We start from the raw sequence: 19,987 nt of genomic DNA on the forward strand, positions 1-19,987 counted from the left end.
GCAAATTTTTCAAATTACTTTTCTCTTTGATCGATATACAAATATTTTATATTATTTTATTTTATTTATTTATTCATTTATTTATTATGATTATTATTATTATTATTTATTTTGTTTTTTTTTTTTTGAACACTTAAAACTTAACATTAAATAAAAACTCTCTACTTGTGGCTTTTTTCATTATTCAGAATTCTTTCTTTTGATTATATTTTATTGCCTTTTGTGACTGACTGACTGATTGATTGTATGCTGATGGCTGACTCCGAGTGATTTGTGTGTGTGCGTGTATATATATACATACATATATACATATATATATATATATATATACATATATAAATATATATATATACGTATGTATGCATGTGCTGTGTGTGTGTGTATGTTTGTATGTGCTTGTGTGTGTATGGAGTAAAGGAAGCAAAAAATCCATAAAACAAAATTCTCATTTAGTACGTACTTCCACTCTGTGGTTGGTTGGTTTAGCCTGTTAATTACATTCTATTTCTTTTGCTTTACACACAATATGCACCTAAAAGCACTTTACTTTCAATCATCTCCATCCCGAAAGGGAAATTATTTCGATCATTTGATATTTAAAAAGCTGTTGAACTTTATCACTTCAAACCACACTTGATGAGTTTTTATGAGCAATTTTTCGTTTATAAAAATTTTCAATTTATATTTCTGAAAATATAAGTATGCATAAATTTCCATTACAACATTTTTCTCGCACATCTTCAACACTTTTCCATCTCCTTTTCATCTTCTAGTCCCGTCTCTTCCGTACATTTTCATCGTTTTTTTTTCTGCTTTTTTGCATTTCTTTTCTTTCAATATTATTGACATATACTCTATGTATGCGTGCAGTATTTGTTGTCGGTAACATAGAGTGATCTCATTTTAGCTAACGGCTGTTTGTATAATCAATCAATTTGGTGTTAACAGAGTTGCTCTCTGCCAATGTAAGTGAATAACTTTCGTATGATGTATATATTCACTATTCTAATCATAAGAGGAATATGGGAAATATACAAAAAAAAAACAAAAAAAAACAACAACAACAACAAAAGCCCGGTGTCAGAGTTGCCGCATTACACACAAGCAGAGAATGATTTATGCAAATTGCTTTTTGAATTGGAAAACTTTGAAAACTCTTAGCAAGTTAGAATTTTGATAAGAAAATTTTGTTGAGAAAATAATTAAATAAATTTCACACTAAAAGAAAAATTTTCAAGATTAGCAAAGTGCTCAAGTCTAAACATTACACAAGTACATTAGATTATTCAACATTCCCTTATCATCTTAATTTTTAATTGATTCATTAAAATTAGCAAAGATCCAATTCAGATTAGGCACGCTGTGCTTATAAGCTGAATTAATTTTTTTTAAAGACACAACACTAAAAACCTTCCTTCTTTTAACCTTACATAAAAATTGTGACTACAAAATAAATATTTGCTGCTTCTTCCTCAAATACACTTAAAAAGTAAAAATAATTGAATAAAAATATAAATGAAACATTTTCTTTTCGCATTTATTGTGTGGATCGAAGAGGTAAAACATAACAATAACAATAGTGAGGAAAATCTAGAGTCAACACATATCACGGCAACAACAACAACAATAAGACGAACATGCTAAGTTTAATAACCGCAACTATATGATTAAATAAGAAAAATAAATGGAAAATAAAGAATATTACTAGCGACGCAACTGAATTTCTTCAGAGACTAAAATATTAAAACTTTTCATTTCATTTTTTGTTTGCCTGGCTTCCGTACAACACTTCTTTGTTTCTTAATTCATTTGTCTGCCTATATCTGTTTTATTCTGTTCGCTAACATTTCTTCAATAAATAAGAGAAATGAACAAATCGAAAACATAAATTTGTTCTTATTTCTTTAATTCTCTATTCACATAATCGGAAGTATATCTATTACACAAATCTGTATAAAAAAAAAAAAAGTTAAGAGTAACAGTACATCCATATATGTATACACAGCCTGGTGTAATAAAGGAGAGGAAAAAGGACGTGTTCTTAGTTCCTTTTCTACATATTTTCTTGCGAAATTATGCCAAAGCAGTATAATGCGAAAAAAAAAAAAAATAATAATAATACACACATACACGAGCTGCGTTTTTTTATAGTAAATAGTAATATAAAAAAAACTACAAAGGGAAAACCACAAAAAGCAGAAAAGTAATAAAGTGCTAAAGATGTGGACAAAGGTGTGTAATATAGCCCTTCACACTTAAAACACTTCTTTTTTTTTTTAAGCAAACAATTGCTTTATGCCCTTCATTCCATTAATATATTTTTTTTATTTGTTGCTGTCATTAATTTATTAATTATTTGATTGATCCTTTTTTTTTTCTTATTCTTTTTTTGTCTTTTGTTAATTTTTATGTTTTTTTTTTTTTTGTGTACTTCTTACATTGTTACATTTTTTTAACTACATACGTTCACTATGTTTCCTTCATATATTATTTTTCCAATATATTTTTATACATCATACATATATTTATCCTTTTCACACTTGTTGTTTTTGGGCTAGACTAGTGCATTTTTTTCTACACCAGAACATCCCGCTGAGAAAACATACATTAAAAAAACTATGAAAGCCAAAGAAATTTTTATATATTTTTCACTAGAATTTTTCTCATAAAATTAAAGGATTTGCTTTAGAGCTTTTATACTCAATCCATTGTGCGTTATTCCGTGAAACGTATTAAATACTTTTTATTAATTGATTTAACAATTAATTAACACTTTTTAAGTTTTAATTTATCGAAATAATTTTTTAGGCGAGCCGACCGAACAAACGCTTTACGAAGTTCATGTAGACTATTGTGAACTATCAAGCAGTAATTCGTGTGAGAATGGCCAGATGTTTTACAGCAATCAGTAATCTGTTCTGTTTATAGATCCAAAATAAATTCCTATATTAACTAAATTCTGGAAGCAAGAATGGCCTAATCGTATGAATTATATTTGCAATAACAATAATAATAATAATAAAAAATACACACACGCACGAACACACAAAATTGAAGGATTAATGTAACCAAAGCTATATCCCCTTTCGATCCGATTGTTTGATAATCACCGCTAATTTGTATTGTAACGAAATGAAAAGTTTTCATTAACTAAGGCGTTGTAATATACCAAAAGAGATATAACGTAAAACAAATTATTAATTAAACTATTATATAGGATATATACTAAGAAATAAGTAAGCTTAGGCATATATATTTTTGATCAGCGTAAAATTCGAGATCGATTTAGTCCGTTCTATTGTTATCTTTTCCTTACACTCTTGTTCTTGCAGAATTCGAAATAGAAAATTCACACTTTTCATATATGTTATTGGCTGATGGCCAAACGCGATTCGCTCACAATAGACGAAAAATTTTAATTTATAATCTATAATAAATATTGATCTAAAACTTGAGGATATAACTTTGGTACATGTTAATATAATGTTATTATTTTATCTACTGCATAAAGCCTTGTTTTGTGTTCCCTAAATGGTTTTCTCGAAAAATAGTGTTAATGTCATTAAAATTTAATTCACAGCGCTGATCAAAAGAAGAAAAACATAAATAAATAAATAAAGTAAAAAAAAAACATGTTACAACATAAAAAATTAAAATGTTTCTTTTGTTAGCCGAAAAGGATAACATCGTAAGTATAAGTGAGCGAAAATTACCCATTACTAAAAACTAATAAAATATTTGATCTACGATATTTGAAATCATAATTTCCGAAATTTTTTAATACTCTTTTATCATATGGTAGTGTACGTATGCGTGCGTGTGTGGTATAATTCATGCTATTAAGATTTTACTATAGAAATTGCAAAATTACAAAAACATGGCAGCACTTGTGTGTGCTGGTGCTTGTTCAGACTAAAAATAATATTCTTACGCAATACATTTTAGCATATGTTAAAGAAAAGGTTGTTATTTTCGATATTGTTCCATTCCATTGTTGCATTACTTAAAATATTTTATAAGACATAACATAAAGCAAAGGTCTCGACTAATGTCATGAAATTAATCGAAGTTTGATGAGGATGCCGGTGGCACTGAATGTAAATACGTATCTACTCGTGGATAAAGAGCTTTGTAACTCACGAAATCTGTTAAAAGAGCTTTGTAACTCACGAAATCTGTTAAAATTCATTGCAAAATGCAAATTGCCGTCGGCATTGCAAAATGAAAAATGCAAATTGCCGTCGGCATTTATAATGCAAATTTGCAAATTGCAAAATGCACATTTGGGCAAAATAAAAAAAACAATATAAAATTGGGAAGTTTTGCCTACGGCTTTGCAATTAACATAGAGTATTAATTTAACGTTGGCTTTGCTTGCCTACCTTTAGGTGTAAATTAATGTAAATTAATTTCACAAGCTTTTTTATGAATCTACGTTCAATGAATTTGCAATAAAATATCTTTGGCTACATACATACATATATAAAATTGCTTTCCCTCCTTGCAATAGAACAATTACGCGAAGAGGTATAGGATCCGTAAGCATAGCTCTGCGGCCACGTTTGTTTTTCATTGTTTTGTGAGAGATTGACGTAAAAATTCTTACTATGTTTTATTTCATATATAATGTTCTCTTTCTTCCTCAAATGATGTTTGCGTGTTTGTTTTATATTTTCCTCGCACCAGCCGCATCAGATTGAATTGTAACGGTTAATAGGCTTTCACACTTACTCTAGCGAAATTTTAGGCGTTGAGGCAAATTGAAAAAATTTAAAAGGAAAAGAAATTTTTAAAATCCATTACTGAACTGAAACTGAACAAATATAAAAAAAAAGCTTTTCTTAAATTAAAAATAAGTAATCATGGATAGCAATTGTGAAACCCAGCAACTTTGTATATAAGTGATGAAAGTTCAATAACAAAATTATGCGTACGCAAGGAAAACATAAGAGAGCAAAAAGAATTCATAAAATCAGAATCGAAGAAGATAGAGATAGGGATAGAGAAGACAGATAAATGTATTTGGCAGCTTGGAAACATTGGTTGTACTTCGAGTAAAAGGCAGCTCTCCGCAAAAATCGCCAAAACCTTACTTAGAGCTAGCATTGACAAAAATTGCTGTTTAACTAAAGCATAATGAATGTTCCGTCTTAAATAAATTATTGAAATTATAATAAATTCAATCTTCTCTTATACATATGCAATCTTTTTTTTATTTACTTTATAGCTTGTGCGCATATAACTCTAAAGTAAGCTTTTTGAGCATTACAGGTATGAGTGCTCTTGTACTAGATTTTAAATCCTTTTTACCCACTATCGAAAAATATACATGAATTCATTTTAACAAAACGTTTGCAACACACAGATGGTCCGTGTGTGTGCGGTAAATAAAAGGGAATTGAACGACTGAAAATTACTATTGAAAATGGATGAAATCGTTATTGTACGAGGTAGGCCGTGACTGAGAACACTTCGGCTTTCAAAATTCAAAAAATTAAGTTTTTATCTCATTACCTATATCGTACATCAGATATAATAATAAAATATACAAAATTTACACGTATGTACTATGGGTGGCCAGCCTTCCACTACACATGTACAAAAATGAGAAACAAAAAAAAGGAGACACAGCCATTCAATATTATAGAATAGCAAATTTTCATTTTATTTTCTGGTCTCTTAATATCAGAAGAAATTCGCCTAGTGCCAAATATAATATTCTTACTTGCTATTGTTGAAAACAATTACTTTTCAACATATATTTGTACAAATTTGAAAAGTTCCTTTCCTTTAAATCAAATTCTTTTAAGAACTTTACTAACAAAACGAAGCGAGGTTGCATTTTTCGGGCTGGAATTTAACTTCCACATTTTACAACGCTTTATGGGAATTGTCCAGTCATGGTTTTCTATGTATAAAAACGTAAAAAGAAGACGCTTATAAATAAATATGTTTTTATTGTTTCTAGTTTTTAGTTTTTGTTTTTTTTGTAGTTTAAAAAAATATTCTTCAAATCAAATCAAAAAAATGAACGGGAAATGATTTTAAAATAAATCGTTGGAAGTGAATTTCGCTGACGCAGTAAAACAAAGCAAAAGAATTGATTAAATGGATTGATTTGCTAACGCTGGGCTTGAGAAACGCAATCACGCTTCATTGCGTTTTCTCACTTAGCCCCCACAGATCAGACTAACCGCGTCGATTAGTCGATTTTAATAGAACTAAAAATGTAAGAATTGAAAGCATTATATCATATGCTATGATTATATCATACTTCGTTCTGGCTTCGTAACCGAGTTGTCATTAAACAGATATAGGGTTAAACTGACTCATTTAATGCGCTTTCAATAAACTCAATTATGTATAGTACTTGCACAAAAAAAAAAAAGAAGAAGAGATTAAGTATAGTTTAAACCAAATTTGTTGCTATTGACGATCCGTTCACTTTACATGGCTACGAGATCTCTCAATTCACTCATTTGTTTTCCATGTATTCCAAGTCATAAAATTTATTAGTCCACTGCAACTAATCAACGGGTTATTTAAGATTAGTCTTCAATTTGAATACACTATGTCGACTTTCGAAACCCAGCTTGCTGAGCGTTCCCTTTGTTTTTTTTTCAATTCTGAAATACGATCTTTGGATTAGATTTGATGCACTTTTTTATCGTTTTTAAATTCCATCAAAAAAAAAACACGTCGTGAAAATGAATAGATTTCGGATTTTAAAGGACAATGCGGTTTTCTTTTAACTTTACATAAACTTTACGGTTTTCAAGCATTTTTTATAAAAATCGTTTGAAGTAAGTAGTCAATGGAGAGGATGTAAGTTGGAAGTAAAATTTCATCGCTAATTGTGGACGTACTAATCTACAGATCACGACTATTTTTGTACCGAACATACAGTTGATTCTGGCGAACGTTTGGCTAGCAGTTATTCAGAAATATGTTCATGGGATTGAAAAGCGTAGATGATAGGGTGAAAAAATTGTTGATACATTCCGAGATTCTTTTAATTTCTCCTCCATTGTCGGCGTTTATGCGAACAGATCGAGTCCATTTTTTACTTCATCCTGATCGATCAAGAAATGTTTGTGCCGTCGAAAGCCTAGATATATAAAAAACGTCCATAAATCTAGTGTCAATGCACCAAATATATATATTGCACATCATTTTTATGCAAAGGCATACTTTTTGTCAACGACCTGATAATGGACGGTATGTAAAAAGTCAAGTGGCGTGATCAGCTCAAAAAATTGTCCCATCTGATCCAAATTTTTCACATCAATTTAGAATGACGAAATTCTCTCATTTAGCCATTTTTGTTGAGGAATTTTGAATATTACGATTTACATTTTTATGTAAAGTCTTTACAAAGTAAAACTGTATACGGGAAGTGCTCGAAGAACTGTTCGCACTAATGCGAGGTATAGAGGAGAGTTTTGCTTGCAGTGTAACACCTAAGGAGTTAAAAATTTCAACGGCGCCGTAGATTCTGAGTCAGCGTCAGCGTGCCAATTGAAGACACCAAGGCCGTCAGCGTATTCTAATATCAAAACATTCTTAGATAAAGCATTAAATACATCAATAATGTACATATTAAAGCAAACCGGACTTAATACGGAACCTCGAAAAATATCTATATATATGTAAGATTGTTTTTATAGTGAAGGAGCTCATATATCGGGCTACATTGCGCAGATCGCATTTTAGAGGACTGATATTGACTGAGTCACGGATCAAGTCCAACAAGAGCTTGAGTTTTGAGAAAAGTAAAAGTTTAATAGCTGAACAAGGAGCGACGATGTTATCGCGGGCAAATGAAAGTCGCAGAGATTTTTTTGAGAGTTTTAAACGTGAGGCTGGTATTCTCTAAAAATGTTTCCTAGCAGCAGCAACTAAGGCGATGCTTCTATTCAGATTTTACGGTAAGTAGTTCTTCTTCTTTGTTAAAGTAACATTTGGGATGTTATACCAGTTTGACGGCATGTAACACCCTCAAAGCTCCCTTAAAAAAAAAGAGGTTGTCAGGTCACTGATCCAATGATAACCAGGCCACGATGGGGCTAGCAAGATTCAGATCAAGAAATTCATTACAGTGTCAATAAGACTATATAAAGTCTCTTTCGGCACAATCGTGAAAAAACAAAATAGCAACCATTTTAATATGAGGTGGTAACGAGTTTCATAACTTTAGCTTATAGCCTTGATAATGCTAAGTACTTAAGGTCAGGTAGGATTACATTCATTGTTTAAAATTCAAATATAAATTTACAGAGAAAATTTGCCTAAAAGAGTTATTAAGATATAAAACTTCACATACGCGCTTATAATGAAAATGATAAATTCAAATATTTAGCGTAACGATATCTTTTCCGCCGAAATACTTCAAAAACTTTACTTTATAAATGTCATGTTTAAGACTGCGTTCTAATTTTTAATGTAATGTTTTTTTCATTTAAAATCGAGATAAGTTAAAAGGGCTCCTACTTTGACATACATAAAATATTGGAAATTATTTCAAGAGAAATGTACGAATGTTGCAAACCCAGCAAATCAAAACTTTAATTATATCACCTTTTTCCATGTAGTATATTGCAAATTATAGTAATATCCAGTATATCGTAAATTCATTGTTCTGATGTTTAGAGAATTCTTTTATATTACAAAATACGAAAACTAAGAAAACTAGAGTTAACTCTAGTTATGCATATGTATACATGAGATATGCGATTACTTTACTGGCAATTAGATACTAGACTAGTGGCAACTCTACATAGAGTACTGCTGGCAACTACTACATACTACTACTAATGGTTACGTTCTTTACGAAATAAGCGTGGTTAAGAAAGAAGTATTTCGGGTGTTTTTTACGAAATATTTTATTTAATTATTCTTCGTTTAAATGACAAATATATGCAAAAACCTTAATTAATTTATCGCAAATGCATAAATATGTATTTATACATATATATTTGTGAAACACCAATGGTGTTTGAAGCATATAAAATAAGACGAAAATTTTGAAGTGAATTTTTTTTCTCAATAAAAAATTTTTTTTTTTTATTTTTCTATGAAAAGAACAGTTGTAGGAAAAGGTGCCAAAAGGAGTAGTGAGAGAAAAAAAAAGACAAAAAGCGTAATAGAAAAAATTCACCACAACTACTCAACCGGAATATGTTCGCAAAGAGAACAGTAACGATTCACTTCTTTCGTTGACATTTTACTTTAACATTGACATTTTAAAAATATAGAAAAAAAAGGAAGACAAAATAAGTAAAAAGACTAGCAAGCGGTAGTGTAACTTTTTTTGAGTTGTCGCGAAAAAACTAATTATAACGTAAAGAAAAAGCAAAAAAAAAGAAATATCAAAGAATTGTGTACATAATTCCTAAATTGGGTTGAACAAAAAATAAGGAGATTGTGCAGGCAAAGGTTGAATATGTTTAATAAAAAAAAATTAAAAAAATTTTCATCGCCATTTCCACCCCAAAATGCAAAAATGAAATATTTTTCCGATTGTCGTGCGGTCTCTTTCATGTACATATAGGCAGCTCATTGTGAAACTTTTTGTGTTTTACTGCGTATGTGTATATGACTGTGTGTATGCACAGATGTATGAATGCATGGCTGTATGTACGTGTTGTGCGTGTGTGCATGTGTGTGTAAATAAAAAGGTGTAGTAGTAGTAAGTGAACGTAGTATTTGACTCAAGCGCGACAAACCTCTGTCAAGTTAAGAGAAAAGAAACAGAACACATAGATTTTACACTATATATTTATGTATTTAGATGCGTATGTAATATATATATCCTATGTGTGTGCGTGTGTGTGTAAATGTATATATATTATATATACATATATATATATGTATATATATATATAATGCAAAAGAAAGAAAAGTTAAGTGCAGTTGAAAAGAAAAGAACCAAATAAATTTACAAAATATTAATCAAAAATATAAAGTCAATAGTCGTAGTAGAAAAGGACACAAAAGAGCTTTTATAACAATTTTAATGAATTGTGTGTGTGATAATTGCAAAGAGTGGTTGTGGCATCGGCAGCAGTAGCAGCAGCAATTTGATTAGAAAAATAGATTCATAAGTTTTATGTGGATATTGGATTTGGATCCCATATATCTACTGTTCTGTTTCTTTTTTCTTTATTTTTGTTTTTCCATTTATCCTTATTTGATTATTCTTTTTCCAATATTTGACGATATTCAAGGATTTTTCGCGTTGTCTTGATTTCGATTAATGAAATGCATTCATTTGCAACTGATGCCATCATAAGTAGTCATCATTGATCATAGTTTTATTGTCTTTAATGGCTGCCAAACATATTGTCACGCGTTTATAACTGTTACTACTCTTCTTACTCTCATATCTGGCGATATTTAATCTAGCAAATGTAAGTTGAAATTTGTTATTACAAAAATTTCACAGAATGTTTTTTTTTTTTTTTTTTTTCTTCTATCATAACCTTGTTTTTATTTTCTTTTCGTTTTTAGCCATTGCTTTAGAATTGATTTATGTAAAATAATAGAAATATGCACTAAATACTTGAAAAAAAAGGAAAAAAAAAAAAACAATTGTAATATGTGTATGCCCAGTGTCACAAAAATTCTACTCTCTTACTCTGTCGTTGTCTCTTCCCGTCCTTTTCCGTTTCATTGTAAGGCTTTTATTTACCGCAAATTTAACGATCATCATTATCATTGCCTTTAGTTTTATTACAATTAATTACATAGAAAGACATAATGAAGATATATAAAAAACGATTGCGATTTTTAACCACTTGTCTCTCTTGTTATTGTTGTCAATTTTCTTATATTTGCGCACATTTAATCTTTCCCAGCTACTGAGTAATTTAATTCCTTTTCGACAGACTTTTATTAGACATTTCATACAAGTAAATATATATATAATTTTTATATATATATTACAAATTTATACTTGTATATATGTGCTCGTGCTTATTATTGTGTGCAGTGCTATAATCCATTAATTATTTCTATGTCCCATCATTATGTTTACATAAAGATGCGACGGATTTTAAGGTTCTCTTAAAAATGAAGAGGAAAATTTGTGTTTAGTTTTAGAGCTTTCAATGTATGATCTTGATTTATTACTTCGCGTTTGATCTTCAAACCGCCTCAATCCATAATGATATGGTATTTGAAGTCATTTGTTTGTACGTTTTGGTCATTGCACACAAAACATTTTGCTTTGTAGCTTTGGCCTGCACTGAAATGTAAAATTCCAAATATAATTTTGAAATGATATTCTATAAACGCCTAGTAGGTACCCATTTTTTGATAATTGCACCTATGAACACTTTCGAACGCTTTGATTCTTAGAAAGACGGAGAGAGAGAGAGAGAGAGAGAGAGAGAGCAAGTGATTAAAAAAAATTTGATTTCGAGTTTTTTTTCTCGTCAAAGCCAGAATCATTAATAATTTAAAAGGCCGACATCCGTATAAAAATCATTAAATCAACACCGTTATCCATATGCTAATTACGAATATATACAGATAAGATTCGATGACGTTCTGTTGCGCACTCTTATCGAAATCAGAAACCTTTTTCGAATTTATCTGTAGTGGGTATAAAATGAAACACAAAATATGGATCAGATCGGATAGAGCACTCTATTATTTGTTAATATTCGATTTCGAGACTAGTTAAAGTGATAGTTACCACTAATCCTCATTTTTTTTCTTTTCATTTTCAGAAAAAGGAATTACGGGACTTGCAAGACAAACCGTATATATCATATATACATATATATATATATATGTATATATACATATATATATTTATATATGTATATATATGTATATATAAATTTTAAAGCAAGATTCGGAGCTATTTTACTCATCTCGTTTGCATTCCATAATTATAAAGGAAACAATTCCTATAATATTGTTAGCTATTGTCAACTCGATTTCAATTGATAGCAGCAGCGGAATTAAGGTAGCATTTTTTGTAAGTGTTTATATTTGTGTGTACTTGTGTTTGGGGCCAAACTGTAAGATCTGTTTGGAGTGGACCCCCAGAGCCTGTCCGCAAAGTGTGCTTAGATTACTTTTAAGTAATAATTTTTGAATGGATCCTTTTGTCGGTTGGTTTCAAGAGGAACAGGAGGGTCCAGCATTACGCACATGGTGTAAAATTTGGGAAACCAATGCGCATGAGATGAGCCAATTGCTGGAGCAACAAAATCAACAGCTACAGCAACAACAATTACAAGGTGGTAATAAATTGAATAACGGTGCTTTAAGTGCACGTGATCGTGACTCCATACAACTGCTATTACAATTTGGCGGAAATTTAAGACATAATCTTAACAATAATAACGGTAACAACGGTAACGGTAACGGTAACAGCAATAATTCCAGTGGTAACACATCCAGCAACAATTCCATTGATTCGACAAGCAACAACGATTCGAGTCATTCGCATACGCCCGCCACCACACCCGGCGAACCGACAACATTAAATACGAAAATGCCTTCCCACGAACGTACGAGCTATTATAATCCATCACGTAGGAAAATTGGACGCATTGTTGATAACAAGGCGAGCACGTACAATTTAAATAAACACATGAATAATTTAATATCAAAGTACAAGGGCTGTCCGTGGCGTGTGCCTGATTTCGGCTACGGTCGCGGCGTTGTGGGTTTGCATCAGGAAATCGAACAATTTTATAATTATGTGCTGCCAACCCCGACTGAACATGCGATACGGAATGAAGTCGTGCAACGTATCGAAGCCGTGGTGCATTCAATTTGGCCGTCGGCCCTTGTTGAAATATTTGGTTCCTTTCGTACCGGTCTCTTCTTACCCACCTCTGACATTGATTTGGTGGTTATAGGTAATTTTTGCATATACCTCAAATAAATCTTATAACAATTAATAATAACAATAATTTTTCTTAATTTCTATAAGGCTTGTGGGATAAAATGCCTTTACGTACTTTGGAAACTGAACTTATTGCTCGCGGCATTGCAGAACCGCATTCGGTGCGAGTATTAGATAAAGCTTCGGTGCCCATTATTAAATTAACTGATCGAGAGACTCAGGTAAAGGTAGACATCTCATTTAATATGCAATCAGGTGTTCAGTCGGCCGAATTGATTAAGAAGTACAAACAGGAATTTCCCCTGTTAGCTAAACTGGTGCTAGTACTAAAACAATTTTTATTGCAACGTGATCTCAATGAAGTTTTTACTGGTGGCATTTCCTCTTATTCGCTAATACTCATGTGCATTAGTTTTCTCCAGCTACATCCACGTCAAGTACATGCTGACACCGATAATTTAGGTGTTCTGCTCTTGGAATTCTTCGAGTTATATGGCCGCAAATTTAATTATATGAAGATCGGTATTTCAATTAAAAATGGCGGCCGATATATACCGAAAGAGGATTTGCAACGTGACATGATAGATGGCCATCGGCCGTCGTTGTTGTGCATTGAAGATCCTCTTACGCCAGGTAATGATATTGGACGTAGTTCCTACGGCGCACTACAAGTGAAGCAGGCTTTCGAATATGCCTATCTTATGTTATCACAGGCTGTGAGCCCATTAAATAATTGGGCCAATGATTGCACTGAACGTTCAATATTGGGTAAGTGATTATAATCGAAACAAAATTTTCATATATTTTTTGAATTGCCCACTAAACGACTAGAAGCAGAACACGTAAACATGTCGTTTTTATGATATCGTTGTTCTGCAACGAAATGAGATTACATATATTTAGTTATGTAGTGGGTACATCGGTATAAAATTTATTTTTTATTTTCGTTCTTCTTTTTCACCCTTTCCATTCTTTTTATATCGTTAATTCAATTGTTTAGGACGAATTATACGCATAACTGATGACGTCATTGATTATCGTGAATGGATACGTGAACATTTCGAGCACCTTGTAATTACTCGGCATTCACCAGTAGCTTCTTTAGGAACACCCAGCTCAGGTAACGTGGTTGGTAATACAACTAAGTACATGCAAATTCAGTTGCTACCTTCTGCCATGTTGCCTGCTGGGGCGATAACTGCTCAACAGCAGCAAATGCACCTCATGCCGCACCTCTATCACCAGTCGCAACAACAACAACAAGCGAATGCAGTCCTTAATTCAATGCGTCATCGTCGTGGAAGCACTTCTTCTGGTGATGATTCGGAAGATAGCAAAGAATGTGATGCAGATTCGACGTCACCGACAGCGACTAGTGGCACCACAGTTAATATGGCTACAACCGCGAATATTCATTCGGTTACGCGGATGGATACATGATGAATAGTTGCCGGTTTGGTGCAGCAGCAGCAGCAGCAACAACAACAACAACAACAACAACAGCAGCAGCAGCAGCAACATCATCAACATTTACAAATGCAACATCAACAGCAACAGGTGGCTACCGCTGTTAACGCAAAGCTGTTACAGATGCCACTGCCGCAACAAACCCAGCCTCAAAATTTAACACAACAATCACAGCCACAACCAACAACTCTTATATCAACTACTACGGTAACATTGCAATCGCCGCCGTCAATGGTTTTGGAAGCCGCTGTTACTTCGACAACAACAACAACTACCATAACCTCAACATCGTTAGCGTTAACATCCACTATTACCACAACAACGGCTACCCTGATAAATACCAATATACAGCAAAACCGAATTAGCACTAATGAGATCAAAACGCAAACCTCAAGGACGTCGGCCTCACCACCTAGACAACACCAGCAACTATCGCAACAACAACAACAACAACAACAGCAGCAGCAGCAACAACAACAACAACAATCCGTGAAAAGTCATGGTTATTACCGTCAACAATTTTATGTACCACCCCCTATGCAGCAGCAATACCAACAACAACAACAGTTAACTAAATCCACGAATAACACAACGGCCGCTTCTTTATCGTCGACATCCATCTCAGGCGCAGCTGAGGGTTATGTGGGAGGTAATGGTAATTATCAATCGAACAATAAGACCCGTTATGCCGCACAACGTCTTTTGCAACAACCTCTGCAGATGAGACATCAACGTATACAACAACCGCAGCAGCAGCATTCAGCTACTCTACCCCGTTACAGCAGTGGCCATATGGCATCGAATATGACTTCCGCCTCTTCTACCATTTCTATAATATCTATCTCGTCAGAGTCTTCAGTGGCATCAGCAGGTTCTGATTCATCACATTCATCGGGTTCAGAACCGAAAACACCACCTACTAATGTAACGGGAGCTGCTGCTCTCTATAAAGCAGGCAAGTGTGATTGTAATATAAAAATATTTTTTATTTCAAAATTTAGCATAACGCCTTTTTTTGTTATTTATTTTTAACCTTTTTTAATCAAAAGAACATCAACAATCACAACACCAACATCAATCAACACAACATCATCACCAGCAACCACAACATCACCAACAACGATTTCATGATAAGAAGAAATCGAAAAAAGGTCACAAACATGGCGGCGGAGGAGGAAAACATAACTAGACAAGTATAATTGTTCCAAGTGTAAAATGTTTAAAAAATGCATTTAATAATTATACACATTAATGCCAAATGAAATTGAGAAATTGTGAAAAGAAATCTCCCAACTCTGCAAAATGTCTTGTAAAAGCCTACTGCTCCTGTATATTGGATAAGCAATAATTATGCTTCCGCTTATAATGACGTTACAACAACAACGAATTGATCTAGCGCCACATCGCCCTGCCTCTCTCATCCGTATATATATATATATATATATATATATATGTATAAATGAGAAGCCTATAGATAGCAATATGTCACCACAACAACAACCACCACCACCACCAAGCAAATATAATAATTATTTCCTAAAAAAGAAAAAAAAAAAAACAAAAAAGGACAAAAACAAAAATCCAGAAACAAAAAACAAACAAAAACAATTAACCGGAATATATTTCGTATGTATAGTTAGCTGATAATGTACGCGGAAAATTTAATATAGATATTGTTGTTGTGTTGTAGAAATTTATTGTAGAGAACAACACATATATGCATACACACAAACATATACTTCATTAATAATTAATTGACAGATTGAGAGAAAAAAAAAAAAAAAAAAAAAAGAGAGAGATAGATAGCTTAATGAATCTTGTGTTTAGAAAACTTCAAAAAAAAAATTAACATAAGACATTTTAAAGCGATATTTTCTTATTTATACATACTGCTTTTGCCCCTTTTCTTCCAAACTTCTTCTGTGTGTTGTAAGAATGTAGACGAAAGAGAGTTGTTCAAATAATAATTAATGACAAGTTTCGTCTGATTATTATAATTGTCTAGTTGTTGCATATGATAAAAACTCTCTGAGAATTTTGTTGTTTGTTTGTTTACAGGCAATTTACACTGATATATGATAAAGTTTTGATTAAAGTATCATAAACAATCTTATAAGTACTGATAACCGCTTGATATTGATATTTTTGTCGATTGCGTTACAAGCAATCCAATAACTGAACATGAAAGCGGTTTTGATAACTTGAGTAAATTAAAAGCCAATTAAGTCGCAATACTGTGTTCGCAAGAGACTATAGTGCAGTAAGTGCTAAATCAAGCTAAATCTATATATGTAATCAATTGATTAGGAAATTCGATTTTCCCTTTTGCGAACGAAATCGGATAAATAATATACTAACTGAACTGAACGGGAACTAAATAAAACTCTTATCTTTAAGAGCCACAGCTATTGAGGTTACATAGCAAAAAATATTTACAAGTCAATAGAATATGAATTAGTAATTTTTTTGTTTAAATATACTATTGTTTTATGGCGAATTTTCAACTCGTTGTCGCATACGATTTCCATTTCATGCATTTGGTATGGTAAACAAGTGTTGTTGTTTACATGCTTTCACGTGGTTTAAAACCGACTTGCTTTCCCATAGCAACAAGGAACTAAAACGATTGACGTACACAATTTTCGTGTTCATTATAAATCTTATTCTCCTTGTTTCTTCGGAAATGATGATGATATTCGGGTATAATAAATTTTTTTTATGATTATTCTAATACCCCAGAAATGATTGATGCTCCTGACTGGATTATTTCTGATAACTGAGTAGTAGTTACGCTACGTAAATTTCAGCACACTTATTGTTGTTGCATTCGGTGAAAAACCATGCATGGATCTAAAAAGAAATGGACATTGATTGTTCACAAATTTGTATATGACGACATTTGTAATTTAATTTCATTCTTCTCAGCGATTAATGCTTAGCTCCGATGGAAGTTGGTTGGAAAGTCAATTTCCCCCTGTGTTGGAAATACAATGAACCGCTCTAATTATTGTACTTTGCTAATTAAGAATACATTTAATATTTTCGAGAGGAATAAGGAAGACTACAATAATGCGCACTCTATTAGACGAGCCTACTTCCCACAAATTTCGAGACTTTTTCCGCATCTTCTAAATCTGCTTACATAACAAATTATTTGTGCTTCTTAGCGTTACGATCATTTTCGTTTACGGGTTTTTTGAATGCGTTAAAAGTAAAGTTTGCCTTTTTTCATTCCATGTATTTGAATAGCAAATGATTGCTGCTTCCGACGTCTATCGTTGTAGGATCAAATGTTTCCCTTCCCTGAAGTAGTGTCGATTTGTCATCACCTTTGTTATTCATTATTTGTATTTTTGTGGTGTTAATATATATATATATATATATATTTTTTTTTTTTTTTTTTTTTTAAATAATTCGAGTCGTCGTGTTGCCTGCTCTTAGCATACCTAACGGTATTTGTAAGACGGTTTAGGTATCCACTTTAGCCTACACAATCATAATTTGAACTGAACTATGACCTTGTAACCCGTATTATATTTAGTTTTTCAAATGTTTGCGGTTTTATACGTTTGTTATACCTATCATCGAACGATTGGGGCCGGGGGAGGTATATTCATTTTGGAGAAATGTTTGCAACGCCCACAAGGAAGCTGCCGAGACATCAGAAAATATTTATGTATATTCTTGAGCAGCATCAAATTCTGAATCGATTTAAGCATGTCCATCTGTCCGTCTGTGTGTGATGCCTGTTGTAAACTTTCTTCTTCTAGCCGCAAAAATGAAGCTGAAAATTGGTTGTTTGCCTATTAGTCAAAAACCATAGCAGATGGTAGAGAAATTCGGGCACATATTCTATGAGTGGCGCTATATTACCTCTACAAAAAATTGACTATGTCTATCCAATATTATAGTGTATCAAAATTTAATTTTTTTTTTTAATATCTTTATAAGAACCTTATAGTGCATATAAATTCTTGGCCAGTTTCAAATTTGTAATGCACCTAAATATGTCCGTCTGTCTGTATTTGTATTAACATTTTCCCGTTAGCGAAAATGAAGACATCGCTTACAAATTTGCAAAAGAGTTGACTTTTTCGAGAACACGCCTCTACAATGCTCGCACGCTTATATGACAAAAGGCTTTATTTTGAATATAGAAAAAATTAACCGTGCCCACTCGATTATTATAGAGCATCAAAATTTTACTTTCTCACTTTTGTTGTTTTGTTTAGAATAACGGTGATGGGTGTAAAAGATTCGTTCACGACCGAATATAATTTTTTTATTTTTGTCTTATTGTCATTAATTTGCGTCTTTAAACAATCATTATGAATAGGTTTAATTAAACTTTTTAAAAAAAGATATTATCAACACTAGAACTACCGACGTTTTCTCTCTCTATATATATATATATATATATGTATTTCTACCAGAGTGAGTTAATGTAATTCACTTTGACACATTCATCCATCGATTGTAAAGATAAGGTAAAAATACGAGTGCGTTCTTGCCATTGACATGGCGACAATAGACGAGAAGTTGTGTCAATTACGAAGAAGATCTGAATATATTTCAGGAACGGTGCTACAACGATATTTGTCAGGGCCATCCATATGGTCGGCCCAGAAATATGTCTTGTTAATAACCCTACACTCAAGAATTAAATAATTTAATTATCAGGCATAAGTTTGACAAATGCACACACACATACATACACACACGTAGATATATTCATTACGTTTATTGCAAAAACAATAGGATTTGGCAATGTTCGTATCGAGAAGAACCTTTTTTTTTTTTGAACTTTTCAACCAAACATTCCATCGTTTCGAATTTTTGTTCTTGGAAAGTTGTTTTTTTTTTTCTCATCGTACTCTGCCCTTGCAAGTTTTAACGCGTTCATTAGCAAGTTCCTGTGTAATTTGGATTCAACATTTTTTTATGCTTCTGTTTTTATTACCGATTTTTCGGTGTAAAATCCATTCCTTGATTTTTAATAGATGAGTTTCATATTTTCATAAATCAGTCCAAATCTATTCGTTTGCGAGCGAATTGTCGCTCTTCAATTTTTCGAATCAAACATATCTAAATGATGTCTTGGAGTCAGTCTCTCTATACTCTTATTAAACGTTCCGCGAAAGAAGGAAGTCAATTTGCGGCTTACGACTCCTTTAACTTTCGTCAGGTGTCTATTTTAACGCTGCCGAAAACTTCTTAACGAGATGATGACTCATCTTGGAATTATTGTCGTTATTATAGTAATTAAATTTTCTCAAAATAAAATTCAAATAGCATTAAACGGTAAAAGAACGAAGAATAGTAATTAAAAAATCGTTCAATAAACATAAACACGGAATGAGTACGAAATCAAATATTTAACCGTCAAGTACGAGCGTATTAGTGAACCGAGGCGTACCAATGTAGGGACTACAATAATGTTATGTAATAAATGTTCTAGTGACATTTGTTGTAAATAGTAGACAAATTGCTTTAGTTTCTTGTCTGTTGTGGGCGTGTCTTCAGCCAGATCCCGTATAATAACTTTTTGCTTAGTTAACGGTGCAATACGTGCGCCAAATTTTAGCATCAAAGTGAGTCGAATTGATTCGCTTTGGTAGAAATAGATATACGTTAACGGATAAGTGGATATCCGGA

At 32.3% G+C, this 19,987-nt stretch overlaps 1 protein-coding gene across 1 annotated transcript; it reads left to right on the plus strand.

The window, feature by feature from the left end:
- Window positions 1-10,226: 10,226 nt before the first annotated feature.
- LOC119640025 (non-canonical poly(A) RNA polymerase protein Trf4-1) lies at window positions 10,227-15,857 on the plus strand. The gene is made up of 6 exons (XM_038037836.1): window positions 10,227-10,409; window positions 11,733-12,878; window positions 12,953-13,633; window positions 13,866-14,299; window positions 14,330-15,287; window positions 15,382-15,857. Exons 2-6 carry the CDS (start codon window positions 12,107-12,109, stop codon window positions 15,519-15,521), a joined length of 2,985 nt encoding a protein of 994 aa, XP_037893764.1. The 5' UTR covers window positions 10,227-10,409; window positions 11,733-12,106; the 3' UTR covers window positions 15,522-15,857.
- Window positions 15,858-19,987: the final 4,130 nt, after the last annotated feature.

The sequence above is a fragment of the Glossina fuscipes genome, unplaced genomic scaffold (assembly GCF_014805625.2).
Source record: "Glossina fuscipes isolate IAEA_lab_2018 unplaced genomic scaffold, Yale_Gfus_2 0, whole genome shotgun sequence".
Lineage (NCBI taxonomy): Eukaryota > Metazoa > Arthropoda > Insecta > Diptera > Glossinidae > Glossina > Glossina fuscipes.